The 18,989-nt window shown below is 41.0% G+C and overlaps 1 protein-coding gene across 1 annotated transcript; it reads right to left on the bottom strand.

The window, feature by feature from the left end:
* Positions 1-1,665: 1,665 nt before the first annotated feature.
* gpr83 (G protein-coupled receptor 83) lies at positions 1,666-18,776 on the bottom strand. Its single transcript, XM_020647295.3, has 4 exons — positions 18,222-18,776; positions 17,130-17,255; positions 5,772-5,905; positions 1,666-4,911 (listed from the first exon to the last, which is right to left on the bottom strand). The coding sequence occupies exons 1-4, from the start codon at positions 18,651-18,653 to the stop codon at positions 4,194-4,196; spliced, it is 1,410 nt and encodes a 469-aa protein (XP_020502951.2). The 5' UTR covers positions 18,654-18,776; the 3' UTR covers positions 1,666-4,193.
* Positions 18,777-18,989: the final 213 nt, after the last annotated feature.

Genomic DNA, 18,989 nt, shown 5'->3' on the forward strand with positions numbered 1-18,989 from the left:
TGTGGGTGTGGAATCGCATGAGTCAACTTTAATTTCATGTTAAACAAACCTGATGCAACACACACACAGTACATTTAACTGTTGACGACTAAATCATGTCATGCCAAATATCTGTTTATTGTCAAGAAAAGCCAAATTAATTACATGTTCAAATGGTCCCACTAGTTAGCTGCCTATACTGCTACTTCACACATGTCCTTGCTCTCAGTGGTTGTTGAATCCAAAGATACTTTGGTCTACACCAGGTGAACAACTGTTGTAAACTTTGCTAGTCTTGACAATTACCTCGAGTCACTCCAAAAGCCATCATCTGACATGTTGACGGCAGTTACAATCAAACCTTTCTTGCCATAATAAGGTGTCCGTCAACCCTCTGTTTATTATGACATCACAGCATTGCTTCCCTAAATTGACTTTTAATTTTTGACAGCAATGTTTCACTTTTTCATGTGAGTCATGGTTGGTCAGCTTTTCTGAGACACAATTAAAGTGATTGGGAACCACTGCTCTACTTTTTCCTGCATGACTCTGGTCCATTAAATGAGAGTGCTCTCTCCCACGAATCGGACAATACCTGTCTGCTTCCTGATGGACACATTCAGCTATTTCTGCAAGGCTGTTTTTCTTCTTCATGCTGTCATGCTTTAGGCTAGATATGAGACCGAATCGGAATATGAATTTGGAAAGGCATGGATAATGAGATGGACATGGATATTTTTTACATCAAAACACACTCATTATATTGATAAATTCCGATATAACAAGCATATTCCATACATTTTTGGTTGAACAGAACCAGATACAGACGTCTATACGCCCCGTCTTTAGACCAGGGGTGAAATGTGTGCCTTTAAGCGTATAGGTATGTATCTACACAACAGCTTTTGTATGTTTGAAAGGAATAAAGCAGATTATTCGGTTGTGTTGAAATCTGTATGGTATCATCTGCATGCAGAAAGATGTAAAGGGCATAGCATTTTTTTTCTCTCACATGCAGGGCAGCCTAAATGGTACCACATTGCAGTCTCCTCTCTGAAAGGGCAACCTTCTGAGGGTCCATCATCATGTTCATCATCAATGTTAGAACACCCTAAAGGAAGCTGTACACCTGCCAGGTCCAATGTTTCAAATTCTGTTTTTGTCTCTGGAAATGTCTTGGATTGAACACATCCTATGTCCATTATCCATTCCCTTGAAGGTAGAGTTTGGTTGAAATGTAACACAGGCATCTGTATGTTTAAACTAATCTAAGGGGCGGCTGTGGCGCAGTTGGTGGAGTTGGTCGTCTCCTAACTGGAAGGTTGGGAGATCGGCTCAGCAGCTACATGTCCGATGTGTCCTTGGGCAAGACACTTAACCCCAAGTTGCTCCTGCTGCTTTGTCGATGGCCTATGAATGTGTATGAATGATTAATTAATACTGATGGACACTTTACATAGAAACCTCTGCCATCAGTGTGTGAATGTGTAGGTGTGACCTGCAGTGTCAAAACGCTTTCAGTCGTCAGAAGACTAGAAAAGCGCTACAATAGCCACTTCACCATTTATATTTAAAGGCTTGAAGACACTGATCAATCAATACCAGCCAGTTTGATTGGCTACTGATTATTCTGGGTAAAACTAGATAAAACACAAGGATTATTAAAATTGAATAAAACAAGCGCAGTCATTTTTATTTAATAAATTTGTTATTAAAATTGTACATTTAACATTTACAAATGACAGCAAAAACATGTCAAACAACAGGTTTTTAAAACACACATACAGAGAATTAAAACCTGTAAAGAGGAGAGTTACATCAAAGATTTTTGTTTTGGCATATTGATCTTTTTCCCTCAACAATCTTTAAGCAAATAAATTATTAAAAAAAAAAAAAAAAAAAAAAACAGTGAAAAAAAGTCATTCTTTTACTTTCTTACATCAAAGTGTGCATGTCCGCCAACTACACATGCACATGAACTTCACTGTCTTAACTACGACCTAAATGATATGTCGTCCACAAGAAACACTGACAGACTCTAACAGATGGTGCGTTCACTGCCATGCAAACACTGGATGTATGAATGCTGCTAATTCCATGTAACTTCATAACACAAGTATCAAGTCTTTAACCCTTTAAATCAGAACACTTATTACACTTTTTTCTTCTCACAACAAAGCCTTTCTGTTCAACTGTGACTGCCACGAGGACAAAGCAGATGTGTTCTTTTTACATTTACTTATCACACCCAATATTTTTCTGATACAATAAAACACTCTCCGTCTGAATAAAACTCATTAACACACATTAATTCACAGCTCATGCTGTTGCCCTTCCTCCTGTAGAAACTTACCTGGTATCAATAATAACTAATATACTCATGAGTCATGTAAAAAAAATAACCCTATAACAGCCAGAAGATTTACTTTACTTTTAGTACACATGTTCTGTAAACCATTTGCACTTCTTTTATGGAGATCATTTCACTACAGCAGCTGCCTGAGCTAAACACCATCAGAGATTCTTGGACTTCATATTTCTAAGTAGTGGTAGAAAAGATAGGCCTGACACAGAACTATCTTGAAGGAGTGCTTTTTCCCCATTTCAATCATCTGTACACTTCTCAGAATGAGATGGTTCTATGATGAATAGTAAGAACACTCTGGTGTAACAATGTTACCTGTGTGGATTTTCATGATCATGGTTTCGCTTCCTTTCACTGGCACGTTTATTATTCAAGAAGTGGATATATGAATCCGGCCTGTAAAGAGCTAATAGCAATGGTACTATGATGGTTGCACTGAGTCACTAAAGAAGAGGTTGTTAAGGTTACTGCATGTGAGGTTCACATGAGGTATAATTAACTTTCACAGCTTCCTTTGTCTCCATTGTAAACTGTAAACGAGTAACAGTGAGCTTTATTTCATGTCCCTTGATTATTACCATATATGGACGTAAAGACTGAGGGAAGATAACAAAACTGTTTGAACTGTTTTTGATACAGTTATCCAATGTGTGATCTTTAAACGACCCTCTGAATTTCATCTCAGATATCCTCAGAACACACAGTACCAATGGGGCTTTTAAGAAGTTTTAGAGACTGAACAATAAGGATTACAGAGCGATACGGTGAATACTATGAACAGTGAATAATTGCTGAGGAAGTTCAGTCACCCACACTGCTGCTCGACATACATACTTGACAATCCTTCGGGGTATACATATGTATTACAAGGAAAAAAACATGGAAAATGACAGGTTTTAAATACCCTTAATCAATATTCACGTTTAATTCCCGACATGTTTCCTATAGCCACTGAGATTGTGTCCTCGTAGGCAGAGCTGTGAAGGCAAACAGATGCTGTCAGAACAGAGCGTTACATTTTTTCACTATTTCTTGGAGATTAGAAGAATAGAAGAATGAAGGAACTTGCTAATCATGCAGGGCTGCCAAGGACATTAAAGAAGAAGAGAGGCAACACAATTAACAGCTACATTAGAACATCAATTTAAATTCCTGACAATTCACAAGATTCTTTTGACATCCGATCCTGACTTCTGGGGCCAAAAAAAAAGATGATGAATGAAGTCTGTGTCAATTTGCATCCTTTCCAAATGACGCAACTAGAAACCTGTAGCAAGGGACAGGGTTTGCAAATTAGCCACAGCTAAAAACCTGTATGCATGGGATCTACTGTGTATTTTACATTTGAAGCAATGTTCATTGCATATGTCCCTGTCGAATCAACCAGTAAAAAACAGAAAAGAAACTAAAGCGCACTGATTTGTGTATCATTGTGTCAAAGCCACAACACTAACAGGACCATTATTAAAAAAAATAAATTTAAACATGAACAGGGCCAACATAGTCTGCAAAAGAATATGTGAGATACTATCAAAAGTTCCCAAACAGATGTTCAATAGACCATAAAGTGAGCTTCTTCTCTCAATTTTAAGACAGACAAGTTTGTCAATCTCTGCACCAGAGAGAGAGAGCGAGAGATATGGAACTTGGGGAAATTGAATAGGACGGCTACAATCACGGGGCTATCCTTTTATGATTGCAGTTTCTTCAAATTCATAATCTGATAAAGTCCTTCTGTGGGTTGAGCCATGCTTCTTTGAGGTTTTCAGATTTCCTGTCCTCTTTGGAAACTTGAGTTATTTAATCGGTTTAAAAATGTAAAATAAAAATCCCATCATGTTGTTTTAAGTCAGCTCACAGCCACAATGGGCTCCACTGAGAGGATGTCAGTCCTTTCGGTTAGGGCCTGTCTGGGTGCGAAAAGAACATGCATGTCTTTTAGATTGTTGGACTGACTGGAGGAGGCGTGGCTCTGCTGCGAGGAGGCGTGGCCTGGGTGAGACAAGGCATGCCTCGCACTCGAGGACTGGTGGTTGTTGGGCCAGGCTTCCCTGTGTCGTGGAGCGGAGGCAGCTGCGGGGCGAGGCTCTAGCTCCAAGCCGACGGCCACCCTGCGTCTTCCCCTGCACACATCTACCAGCAGCCTCAGCTCCTGTCTGAAGGTGGGGTTCAGACAGCAGTAGATGAAGGGGTTGTAGCAGGTGGAGCTCATAGCCAGCCAGTGAAAGCAGAAGTAGATCGCATTAGAGTGGTGAATGGCCTGGCTGGACAGCAGCACCACGTAGCAGTTCAGTGGGAACCAGCAGACGGCGAACACCCCGACCACTAGGAGCAGCATGGCCAATGTCCGACGCCTCTTTCTTCTCTGGGTGGCGTGCTGTGCTGTCGTTGTGTCACCGATGGCATTGTGGCGCCACAGCCGGCAGGCCACTGTGGTGTAGGACGCAGTGATGATGAGGAGGGGCAGCATGTAAAGTAAAACAAAGGTCAGGAGGTCGATATACTGCCAGTACACATCTGAAGGCTCAGGGAAGTCTGGGACACACAGGCTGCGCTCCTTTTCATTACTGGTGAGGACAATTACAGCACAGACACCGAGAGAGGCAGATTAGTTCAACAGGTGAGAATAAAGTCACAGGTTTGGGTAGGGTTTCAACAAACAAATAGTTTTTTCTCGATTATACTTTTTTGTCTGTAGAATTTTAGATAATAGTTAAAGGGATACTTCACCCGTTGAAACATAAATCTGTATTGACATTAAGTCATATATGTTGTAGAAATGTGAACTACATTTTGAAGTTGGTGCCCACTAAGGTCAGGTTTACAGACATATTTACTTCAACACATAAGGCCGTTTCCTCAACTGATTCCGACATAGCATCTTGGAAATTCCTGGCAGAAAACAGACTCAATGTCTGTGACCATAGGCAAACAGTGAGAGCACCGACACTACCAGTCTACCCCAGCTCGAGCCGGCCCCGGCTTCTCAGGCAGGCCTTATGTCTCGGCTGCTGAGCTGGCAGCGGCCAGTGGAGGCAAGCAATATAGCTTTGAGATGGTTGCTGCCGACAGACTGGTTTTCCCATCTCAGGGGAAAATGAAGGCGGGATGCACGACCATTCAAAAATACTACCAGGTTTCTAATGATACAAAGCAAATGGGTGAAGTATCCCTTTAAATTACAGATTTTTACCTGAATATGTTATGTTCTGATATGTTCCCTGAATGTTCTTTCTTTTAAGGTTTTTTCTTTTTTTTTTTAGATCTAAGATTGGGCAACCAACCCCTTGCCTGATACCACTGTGACATGTGGGATCTAACTGCACCACCACCAGCAGCAGCATCATCTATGCTGTTGGTAACCTCAGAAAAACACATCCATCTTCCAAGTGATCTTGTTTAATTGAAATGTATGAGTGTTGTTTACCTGTACGTTATAGTTAAGAGTTTCTGGTAGATTGCATGTGGGAGGGAGAAGCAGCTTGCCATTATCCAGATCGCTGCAACCCAGATGCCACCTTGTGCTGGAGACATGCGAGGTCTCAGCGGATGCAAAATCACCTGAAAACACAGAGGTGAATGTTTGTACACACACACACACACACACACACACACACACACACACACACACACACACGATCAATACAAAAAAATACACAACCTATTCACCTCTGGTGACTACCCTGCTGATTATTTACCTGCTTTAAAACTTCAAGGTTTCTGACAAAATTAAATAAATAAAAAGAGGGCACTTTGTATATTGCTTTTTACTAAGAATATCACTTATTCTTTACAGATGAGAGGAGGCAAAGCTCAGACTCAATATTATTCCTGCTTTTATACATTCACATTCACGTTCACTTGAGCTTTTATCAAATGTCCTTTGTTACATGACTTCTGTAAGAGAGTATGGAAAGGGTTATATGTTATTCTATCACATGGGCAATATGAGTGCTTCAACCCCTTGATAAATGAGTTTTCGCAACATATCTTAATGCCATTACAAGGTTGCAGCACAAGTGTCTTTCCAATTCTCCACCCAATGCAGTTGTCATTTTTACGCCCAGCGCCTCAACTTGTTTCCCCGTCAACGCCCATGGGTGTTGGTCTTTAAATTAGGTGTGATCACAGGCACATCTTAAGGAAGCAGAAATCGACTGTTCCATTAACCAACTAAAACCATGTCCAAAGTCTAAAGTCCATTGTGCAGTATGTTCCTGTTGTTAAGAGGGCACGAGAAAGGAGTACATACATAAATTAGTTCATAACAGACTTAGACTCTGCCTGTTAGACACACATAGAGAGTCACAGCAGCTCCAACACTCCTCAGTGGGTGAGCTAATATATTTAGATTGAGCCTTAAATGGGACAGAGAGCAGGGTGGGGCAGGAAGCTTTTGTTTTCCTCGTCTTATGTCATCAATATATTCCTTTTGACATGTGGCCGGTCTGGTGATGTCAGAATACGAGGAAAGCCTCCAGGCTTCCTCTTACAGATGCCTGCTACACAGAATCCTACTCGAGCCGCACACGGCCCAAGAGTCAAGCTGAGACAGATCAAAAGCTTTCCTTCATGTGTTTGCTCCAATGCACATTCTGTCTAATACATGCAGAAAACTCTGCTTCCAATGTTAAAACACACCCAAAGAGAACTAAAATGAAAAATAAATATATAAACCACATAATTGGGGAAATATTAATTGAAAAAGAAGCCTTTGTACACCAGTGGATTTACACAATACATTGGGTGTAAGCCCCTGAAAATCTCCCAGGGCTTGTTAGTAATGAAAAATGCTAAGCCACAAATCAAGAGGGGACAAATCACCGTTCTGAATCATTCCCACCAGCAGCTAGCACTGTGGGGTAATTTCTCTGACAAAGGTTTGTGGCCGCCAAGAGCTCCATGCATTGTTTTTTAAAATTGCGCCCACTATCTCATCTGTCTCAATGTCCAATTCAAAAAGCATATTGGGCTAAAGCTATTCAAGCACAATCATGCACATATTTGTTTTTGTCCACATACAGACAATAAGCTGGAGAGGGAGGGGACACCCTCCAGTGTATTATGCAGTGAAGTGTTTAAAAGTTTCAATCTTAAGTAGTTCATCCACACACAGTCTCAGTCTGTCTCCACACATCTAGACAGTGAGCCCATGCCAGCCCTTGAAGCTTGACTATATTAACAATAGTGATGTCAGAGTAATATTAAAAGACTTTTCCTTAACTGACAATACTGTATGTTTTCAATCACAAATGGGCAATTGATGTTCTGAACACTGAAAAGTTTGTGAGTGGCATCCTTAATAAATAATTCCTGTAACCAGCTATTCTCCATAGAAATTTTTTGGCACATGGCAATTACTGCGTCATTTGAAAATGGACAGTTTTTGCAAAGAGGTTATTTTGAATAGAAAGGAGATAATTTTAGGCCAAAATGAGTGCTTAATGTCTAGTTTAAATATGTGCAAACCACCCAGGTCATAGAGACGTTATTTGTTCCGTAGCCCATTTAGGGGTAGGCTACATTTAACTCTTTGTATGTGCTTCGGTAATTAGACGATGCCTTTCTGTCTAATTTTCAGAGGGTTAGTGGGCACAAAAGCTGCACAATTATTTAGTGAAGAATTGCACTTTCCTAATTATGCACATGTGTGATAGGTATGTTCAGGAGGGACAAAGTTGAAAGCACAACTACCAGTTGAGAGATAATATGTTTTTAGATACACTGGTACAACACAGACTTAAAATCAACAGGGTAATCAAATAATGAGGAGGCAACATTTGCCAATGCCAAACCTTTTAAAGACACATTTGAGACATTCTGTTCACATTCTGCCTCACCATCTGTTCATTTTTCCAATACAAATCAAGGTTCCTCTGTGCTCAAATTCCTGCAACACAAATCAGTTAAATGTCTCCATTAGAGGCAATTTGTTGCTTCTGGACTCTGGACATAGGCAGTCGAATGAACCCCTCCATTAATAGTTGTCTTTTCACATGAATTTTAATCTTTGCAAATTCAATATGTTGCCATTATTTTTACACAGTTTGTTTCTTTACTCTTTCTTATTTTTGTCAAAATGCCCTTGGGCCACTTGTGTTTGCCTGTGTTTAAGAATTACAATGATCATCACTTCTTGTTGTACAGTTATGGACAGAGGCGATGATTGTCAAGAGGCAAGGCAGGCAACTGCTTGAGGCCCCAGAGCAGTAGAGGGCCCCCTGAGGACACACAAACTTTAAACCACAGCAGCGGCTCAAAATGTGCAAATTTTGCAATGACATTAGGAAACCTCCCCATCTGATAGCACTCACTCTTGTTGCCCTGCTAAGCATTGCAGCATTAATGATGTGAAACCAAAGTTTGTCCATGAAAGTCAAAAAAGAAAAACTAAGAGGAATTATCCGCCTATAGGAGAGAAAAAAGAAACAGGAAGAAACAGAAAGAGGAGTAAGCGTTGGGACAGTTGCAGACAGGATGGTGATGAACGCTGGATGGAGGGCCCCCCCAATTAATTATTGCCTAAGGTCCCAACAGACTCGCCACTAGTATTACTCTACCTTTTTAAGGGTTTAATAGAGTCTTCCAGGACCTTCACAGCACAGACCCACAGAGGAGAAGTGCTCTACTACAGCTGAGACACGACAGGCCCTGCTTTTTGGTTTAATTCCTAAAGGGATATAAAGTTTTTTATGTATCATAATTAAAGGAAAACATAACAGTGGCTCCAAGTGCTTAAATGTGTTTGTATATGTAAATAAGGCCAGTTAGCCTTATTAATGAATGTTTTGTATTGCTGTGAAATATTCTCTGTCTGTGGCTTCAATGGCTTCAAGGATAGGGGCTTTTCAAATTATGAACTAAACTCAAACACATCTGTTTTACCATGTGTTGACTGCATTGACTTTACAAATGCTGCTAACCTTTAAACCAGACTGCTCTCATTCACATTGATTTCCATTCAAAACTATTCAGTTCAGGCCGAACATACCACTAATGGGCCCATTTGGGCGCCACTGAGACAGTTTTTCAGCACCATGGACAGCTCCGGCAGCAGCCGTACACTGCACACTTCCCTGCCTTTAAATAAGTGGAATATGTAGTACGCTCACATTGGAATTAAAAAGTGTTAAACATTTCAATTAAAAGTAAGAAAAAGAAGGGCCTTTCTTTTTAAGATCCACTTAACAAAAACTATTTCAACTGTATGTTGTTGTTTGCTGTTATTTCAAAGGCAAAGGGAGAATATTACATTTGTAGTGCGTACTAAATATCAAGGGTCTGATGCTAGGGTCAACTCAATTTTACTGTTGAGGTCAAATGTCAGGAATCTGAACTATGACGGTCAGTTTCAAGGGACAGTAAGAAAAGACCAACACGGGCTGAAAATGTAACAAAACTTGAGTCAGTGTGGACAAGAAGTGCTTGAAGTGCAACTCCATGAGAAATGAGCACTTCTATCTGCAACAAGACACCTCTTGTGCTGCTATGAAAGTGATGCATTAACAAGTTTCAAAACTATGATTGCAGGACACACCGCTGTTAGCCGCCAGACAATATCTCTCACTCTCTGTGTCCTTGTGTCTCTGCAGATCATATAATTGTCAATAGACCATTCTCGCCAGAGCAAAAAAGACAGGTCTAGTTCAGGGTGCGATATGATGGTGTACTTGACAAGGGAATATGTTTTTTTCCCCCGAGTCGGTGGAAAATAAACTCGATGTTGATGAGATACAACACAGTCACTAGAACGGGACAAATGTGAGGTCACAGACACTTCATGGCCACTAACTCAAATCAGTTCATCCTTCAAAGTACTGTACCTCAAATACAAACTTACATGTTTTTAATACATCTCATGAGCAAATAATTAACTGAAATCAGACATATTGAAAGTGCCTCAAGGTTCCTTAGACACACATAAATGTATCTTAACTTTTTACAGATGTAATGACATGGGCACTAAAGTTATTTTGTGGTTTCTGTCTAATCATTTTAAATACAGTGGAGAATATCCATCATGTGTTTGCTCTTACCATTCATAATGATTTCATTGTGCCAAAGCTTGTTTAAAGGAGATACAAGTTAAATATGTTGTAATTTTGAAAAATAATATTAAATGAAGATAACAGATCAATTATATTAAAAAAAGGCTTGTTCTCCCTGATGATAAACATGGAGAACATAACTGGGTGTCTTTTTCTTGACCAACAGATGGTTTCAGACTTTAGGTTCATGTCAATAGTGTGGAGGGGGGAGGGGGGCAGTGGTTTAAATACAGCCTGATGCGCTGATCAATACTGTCCACTATGGAACAAAAACAGAAGCATTAACACAACATAGGGGCCCATACAGAAGCCTTCTGCAGGCAAAAAAATGGCTAAAAGGGTATAACATAATGCTTTATGTAAATTGTGAAAGTGTGGGTTGAATAAAAAGAAAGCAGCCCTATAGAGGTAAATGTATCCATGAAGCAGGCAGAAAAACAAAAGTACAGAACAAACAAAGGTCACATGCATTGTGCAGTGCAATTGTCCAAGAAACACTGTAATGTTCAGCCCTCTCATCAAGCACAGGTATTACCAATTAGAGTAGTAGGCACACAATCACACAAGCAGGAAACACACAAAGTAGAAAGGAAGTTAATAAGAAAGAAATAAGAGAAGCATTAAAAAGTACAAACAAACATGATGCGACATAACAAGAGCTGCCTGAAAATGGAACAAGAGAACAATTCATACTTGTATGCCATTGTTGATCTCTGCTGATCTTTAAACAGCATACGGCTCAAAGACATCTGAAACATGGCAAGAGACCCCATAAAAACCAAAAGTTCAGGAACCACTGGTTTGGTCTTTAGCAATGTCTTGTATTTTGTTTTAAATATTTAAATCTTGATGATATCCAATTTCTCTTGCTGTCAGAAAAATGTAGAATACTGTTAGGTGTTTAAATGTTTAAACTGTGAATCGTATGAAAAAGTGGTTTAACGATGGTTAATTGAATGCATTAAGTAGGGTTGGGACAAAATATTGAAATGGCAATTTATGGTCAATCTGACTAGTGTTATATAATAATTAAATAGCTGGAGCTAAATATCAATCAATAAAAACAATTTATTTATTATTATTTTGTTGTTGTTGTTGTTTTCGTTGTTGTTGTCCGTGGAAATTTGACTAACCATTACCACAACTTCATGACTCCTCATGGTTGCGGTTATGACATGAATGAGGGTAACATGAATGGAAGTTATTTGGCCAGAAGTTGTTGGCAGATAAAAGACAAACAAGCAGACAATAAGATAACCACTCAGAATAGAGGACCCTGTAGCCGGTGCGGGTCGACATAGCTTAGCTTCTCAGGGGTAGTTCCCGAGCAGCTTGGAAGCATGCCTTAAGGACATTGGGACCTGGATGACCAGACATTTTTTGATACTTAACTCAGACAAGGCCAACATTATTGTGCTTGACTCCAAACACCTCTGAGAGACGTTTTGATACAACTGTCCTTAATGGCATCAGCCTGGCATCCAGCACTGTTGTTCGGAATTTGTGTGTTCTATTTGATCAAGATGCATATCCTTTAATTCTCGCATAAAACACACTTCAAGGACAGTCATTTTCCACCTTCTTAATATGTCTAAAATTAGACGTATCCTGTCGCAAAAAGATGCAGAAAAACTAGTTCATGCATTTGTTACCTCCAGGTTGGATTACTGTAACTGTCTTTTATCAGGTTGGCCTGGTGAGCCTCTAAAGACTCTTGAACAACCAAAAATGTTGCAAATCGTGTACTAACTCAAATCAAAACCTTTATTTTAACTTGAAAGACACTGAGGTTTCCCTCATTTACAGTGACGTCAAGCTCACAGTAATACTCGAACTAGGAAAAGAGATGAAATTACTCTTCTCGGCTCCCTATAAAATCTAGAATAGAATTGAAAATCCTTCTTCTCACTTGCAAAGCTCTTAATGGTCAGGCACCATCTCATCTTAAAGAGCTAATAGTGTTGTATAAGCCTACGCTCCCAGAATGCAGGCCTCCTCGTGGTACCTACAGTCTCTCAATGTACTGTGGGAGGTAGAGCCTTCGGTGATCAGACCCCCCACCCTCCTTTGGAATCATCTCTACCAGTTGGGGTCCAGGAGGCAGACACACTCTGTACTTTAAGGAGTAAGTTTAACACTTTCCGTCTGTAGTCCCTTGGCAGGTTTCTTACATATAACCACAATGACAAGCAAATGCCACTACAACAAATATTGACCAAATAACAATATAAAATGCACATTAGTTGACAGAGACACATTTATACAAGCATAACAAACTGCTTGTGCAATTTTGATCAAAACTAACCAGGACAATGTGACCTTCCTACAGAGTTTGAGTGCATGAAGCGCTAAAAGTGCCTGCTACTGGATGTAAAGTGCCAGAGTATTTACGTGCAAAAGTGCTGGAGTATTGCACAAGAACATGAAGTACTGATGAGTCATATGAGTGCATGTCACTATCTGTAAATCTTCTAACCATATTTGTTGTCATTGAGGACGACCTCCTGACTCCAACTGCTAAATTGAATAATATCAACCTTACATCTATTATCATTATTATAAATATTAAAGTGAATCTTAGAGCTGCCAAACCTCAACCTCAACCTCCATAATTAACATAATCAGTCCTCCCACAGTATCCCACTTTCCGAGCCCAACACAGTTTCAGTATCAGATGGCTGCTCAACGTGAGTCTGGCTCTGTTCGGGGGAATCTGCCTCTTAAAGGGAAGTTTTTTTTCTTGCAACTCTAAATGCTAAATCGCTGAACATGTGACTATCATCGTGAAGTGCAGTAGAATAAGACACTTACAGACAGTACAGGTGGCGAGGCTATCATTCACATTTCATGAAGATATATTCCTTTTATTCCTTGAAGAAACTGTAAAGACTCAACATGAAGGTCGTAATGAGGGTAAACTTGCAAAACAAAAGGAAAGAAGTGATTACTAGTAGCGTTTCACCATTTGCCTTTCTACAGTATTGACTAGTCACACCTCTTTTTTGATTTGTAAACAGTTATATGTTTTGATTAATGCTATTTAAATCAATGTTCAACTTGATGATTGGTGTTCTTGCATTAACTCAGCTAAAAGAGTTACTTTGCATGGTGTTACAGACCCAGTGGTGTCATGCAGGGTATACGGAGTATATCCACTTATTTTTCAGTCTACATAGGGTATACCTACATCTAAATCCCCTCTGATTCACAATGATTGATCGGCAAAAATCAGTAGTATGCTGCAATTTTTCTTCCTGGGATGGTGAAGAGATGACTCTTGCTGAAGACGGAAAACAATTCAAAAGTCAGCATGACTTAAATGTTAACAAATACTGTGGGTCATTTTATTGATGTATTTGCTTTTTTTTTTGTTTTGTTTTATGTGACCTGTAAACACGAGAGCACACTTTTTGGCATAACTACATGGTTGAATGGCATGCTCTGCTGGAATGAGACTTTTAATGCCTCAGTGCTGACGATAGCAGTAGCTATAAACAACAATTTTGGACCCAGCGATGAACTGACGAGATTAAGTGGTGAAGGTCAGAGTCAAGGTCACTGTGACCTCATGTCAGACCCATGTGAAAAGACAAGAAAGAGATTTCCCAGCATCAGCTAGAACAGCGGTCCCCAACCGTTTTTGCGCCACGGACCGGTTTAATGTTAGACAATATTTTCACGGACCGGCCTTTAAGGTGTGGCGGATAAATACACAAAATAAAATGATACGAACGGCATAAAAACTGTGGTATTTTCTAAATATAATAATAAACGTGAATCCACTGTGTACTCTTATGCAACTTTATTAGCAGCGCCCTCGTAACATCGCGCCAACAACGTAACATGAGTAACATCCTCTCTGCCCCCTAACGCTCTCTGGTCGTTATGGTAACGTTTAAACATGCCTTCAAAATAAGACACAACACAAAAACAAATATAAAGTGCATGAAAAATACAACTCACCATATCGCTAAATCAGTGAGCTGAGCTTGTTTCTCTGCAACGAGACGGTCCCATCTAGGAGTAATGGGAGACAATGACACCCGAAGTGTGTTGCTTATGTCCAGTCTACTCCGTAATTTTGTTTTGGTTGCTGTCACTGCAGGAAATCCCGCTTCACGCAAATAGGATGTCGGAAATGGCAACAGGGTTTTCAGTGCTGTTGTGGCGATCTCAGGGTATTCTGCCGTGACTTTAATCCAGAACACCGGCAGAGTTGTTGTTTCGAACATACTTTTAAGGCCGCCGTCATTTGCGATCTCCAGCAGTTGATCTTCTTCTTGCATAGACATGCTGGATTCCCCTGGTTTGTTGACAAATGGGTCGCGGATCCATTCCTTGGCAGTTCGTGGGTCTTTTGTGGTTGGGAAGTAGCGCTCAGACTCGTTTAAAAGCTAAGACAGGTGATCGTGCACCAGCTGGGTGAATGAAGGCTCGGGCTCAGTCTTTTTCAAAATCCCCGCGAATGTTTGAAACATGTCAAATATACCTCTGTTCACGCGCCGTCCCCACAAATCCAGTTTGGCTTTAAATGCAGCTACTTTATCTGCCAACTCGAAGACAGTTGTCATTTTCCCGCATTTTCTCGATTGAGTTCATTGAGCAGGTTGAATATGTCGCACAAGTAAGCGAGTTTTGCGACCCATTCCTCGTCACTGAAACGTGCTGCCAGCGGTGACTTTTTTTCTGAGAGAAATCTCTGCAGCGGCTCTCGTAATTCAAACACTCTGGCCAGCGATCTCCCTCGGGATAACCATCTTATTTCTGTGTGTAAGAGAAGGTGTCTGTACTCCGCGTCCATCTCCTCACAAAGCTGCTCGAACAGGCGCGAGTTAAGGGCGTGTGCTTTGATGTGGTTAATAACTTTAACCACATCATTCAATACGCTGTTAAGTTCCGGTGGTGTTTTCCGGCTAGCCAGCATTTCCCCTGTGAACGACACAATGCGTAGACTCACATTCAGGTGCAACCTCCTTAATCCGAGTAGTTAAACCAGACAGCCGTCCGGTCATGGCAGCGGCTCCGTCTGTGCATATGCCGACACAAAAGGACCATTTCAGTTTTCCTGATATATAATCATCCAGCGACTTGAATAGTTCTGCGGCTGTGGTTTTGGTTGGCAACGATAGTGCACATAACATATCCTCATGCACATCCTCCTGATAAAGATATCGCACATAAACAAGTAGTATTGCCTTGTTGTCAATATCTGTAGACTCGTCAACCTGGAGTGCGTACCACGGTGATGTATTAATCCTCTCCAACAATTGTGTCCCAATGTCCTCTGCTATTTCCTCAATGCGCCGAGTGACGGTGCTAGCCGAAAGAAGCACCTGTGCTATCTTTTTAACCGCAGCCTCTCCTAGAAGTTCACGGCAAATGTCTTTGGGCAGGATCAATTCTTTACCAATGGTGAATGGGCTTCTTAACCTTAGCAATACGATTAGCCACCAAGTATGATGCTCTCAGTGCACTCGCATTTGTTGATGTGGTGGCCCTCAGTAATTGCTTCTGTCACTTCTTGTTCATGCTTTTTTCTTTCAAAATACTCCGAAGGCTTGTCTTTTAATGCAGGGTGCTTGGTCTCCAAGTGGCGAAGCAGTTTTGAAGGCTTCACTGCCTCGTTAGAGAGCCATTCGCCGCATATTATGCAGAGCGGGCTTGGTGCGCGGGAATCACCTGTCGCGATAAATCCATATTTTAAGTAGGACTCCTGGTATTGTCTGTTAAATGCAGCTTTCTTTTTCTTGGAAGTCGTAGGCTCTTCTTCCGTCTCCTCACTGGGCCTTTTCCCCTTCGCAAAGAAACTTTCCAAAGACGTTTGTTTTTTACTCACTTTGCTAGCTTGTGGGTTTAATTTGAGCGGCAACGTATCGCATAACCGAGACAAGCGACAAGAGTGCGTCATAGACGGATGTAACAGAGGGAATCCGGTCATTTTTCAAAATAAAACATCGTTCATCGTTTATTAAATAAAACGGAAATAATGTAAGTTATTTATTCTTTCTCTGCGGACCGGTACCAAAAGACCCGCGGACCGGTACCAAAAGACCCACGGACCGGTACCGGTCCGCGGCCCGGGGGTTGGGGACCGCTGAGCTAGAAGATTTGACTAAATCTGGTTTATTATGGTTCGCTTCTGTCCAAGAGTAGGAGGACATCTGCAATCTGCAATCAATGAAAGGAGCATTTGTTGCTGTATCTATCCCTCTTTTACCCTTAGCAATAGATAACTGCATGGAAAAACAGGAACAGGAACATGTCTAGTTTTAAGCCACCCCTTCAAACTACTGTGATGCATTCTCTTCAGTTCGCTGTAAAAAAAAACAAAAAACAAACACAAAGAAAAAAAGACCTACATATATAATATACAAAAACAACCTGTCCCTCGTGCAGGAAACAGGCTTGTTCTGAGGAAACAGTGATTTCTGTAAACTGCAACTTCACTGGTTGGCAGACAACCAGAGTTTAATTTGTATCATATTTTGTTACAAAGTTGTTTCATTTTAAGATTGTCTTTTTATCAACTTAACAAAGTATTTTGGCACTTCTCTTTCTAAATAGTTTTGGTTAACTAAAAGTAGTTTCCTCACTAGCTTATATACTTCGGTTTCATCCAGCATCACTAGCTTTCAGTATTGCCTGAAGCACATCAAACAGGTGTTTAAACTTTGAAGCCACAGTGCTCTCCAAGGGGAAAAAGAGCGTCTCTGCTGCATCCCCGGATTAACACTAACCTGTCGTCGATCCAGTGCGATGGCAGTCAAGGTCAGAGTAGAGACATGCAGGGAGCAATACTGCACAAAACGACTGATGTGACACATCGTCCTCCCAAACACCCATGTGCTGTTCACGAACCGGACCTGAGGGAACACACACACACACACACACACACACACACACAGTAACAGAGACTGGCCCACACAGATACACAGGGCTGCCTATAGTAAACAGGCTGTGTCAGCTCCATACACACAGAGAGGTGGAGTCAGAGTTACATCTCCTTCCATTCCACGTTTGAAGACATGAGATCCAGCATTCATAGTCATTGTCAATTTACATGGAGAAAATAGTGCAATTTATTTGTACATGTTGCAACCAGAGCAAGAAAATACTCATCAACACCGAACGGATGTGGTCCTATCACAGCTCACACTCAGCCTTATACAGCAGCCTATAATGACCTCTTACGTTGAACATTTGCTGGTCAGCTTGCCTAATAATTAATCCTAACCAGTCATTATCTTTACACATGAACACATAACTCATGTTGAGGCCACTGTATTCTGACATTTTCTTCTCTTTTTATCTAATCATGGACATGTTGGAGTTACTGTTCATCTGACATGCCATGAAAGCCTATAGGAAATAAGACCTAACAGAAAAACATTAGGAGGGAGAGAGAGTTTCCATCTCCCTTCAATAACTCTAATGGTGCCATCTTTTGGCGTTACCACTGCTAATACTATGGAACAATGCACTTTGCAGGCAAATGGTCAAAAGCAGACATTTCTTTAGGGAATAATGATTCAAAATTAAAAAAAAAAAAATGTGGAATAAAAGTTAAATTGGTTACTATGACAATTTGTTTATGCAAAAAAAAAAAAATGCTCATGGCTCTATTGAAAAACATTCATCATATTTAACCAGTTTGTCAAAAGTCCACACAAAAGGAGAAGAGTCTTCCCACTTTGTTTCTTAAAGTGTAACCGAAATTAGCTCTTTGTACTGTGCTATTTTCCCATGAGTGACTCTTCCTGATTTAACACCTGCACACCTATTTCAAGGCTTTAGAAGTGAATTGATGTCTAGGCTGCAGGAGGTCTTACCAGGGTGAAGGGCGTATTGAGCACAGTGATGAAGATATCTGCCACAGCCAGGTTCATAATGAACAAGCTGGTGGCAGACTGGGTGCGTTTGTTTTTCACCACCACATGGCACACCAGCGTGTTCCCAAAGAGGGAGATGACGATGATGAGGGAGTACGCGGCCACCAGCAGCGCCTTCACACTCCGGTCCTGAGACTCCCCGCTCCGCCGCTTATTACTAGCCAGAGACCTCCAGTCCTCCAGCGTCCCCTCGTCAAAGTCCAGCAGGAAAAAGCCAGACGTCCGGTTATTCACCTGTCCCGAAACATTCAGGAAGCGCTCCGTGCGAGAGAATACAAGTGAGGAGTCGTTGAGTCCGTGTCCCGCAGCTCCAGTCCGGTCAAGGCTTCCAGTCCAAAGCACCACAAGAAAGCAAACACTTAAAATCCTCATTTTGTCCGTTTTTATGTCCCCCCACCTGATAGTATGTGAAACACGTCAACCGCACTCCTGCTCGCTCCCTTGTGTCACTCAAGTCAAGTGGAGATGCTGAAGCACGAGCAACAAGTTGAAGGATTCAAGTCGGCAATGCTGTTTCAAACCTGGAGTGTTCACAGGTGTACAGTGAAGCGAGAGAGAGAGAGAGAGAGAGAGAGAGAGAGAGAGAGAGAGAATCACACTGAATATTGCTCTAGCCTTTTTTAAATTAGTATTGGTTTATTTAAAAGGCACACATGCAATTCACATTTAAATTACAAAGATGCTCATACAGGTTTCTAGCCATTTTCA

Source organism: Labrus bergylta, chromosome 1, assembly GCF_963930695.1.
Source record: "Labrus bergylta chromosome 1, fLabBer1.1, whole genome shotgun sequence".
Classification (NCBI taxonomy): Eukaryota; Metazoa; Chordata; class Actinopteri; order Labriformes; family Labridae; genus Labrus; species Labrus bergylta.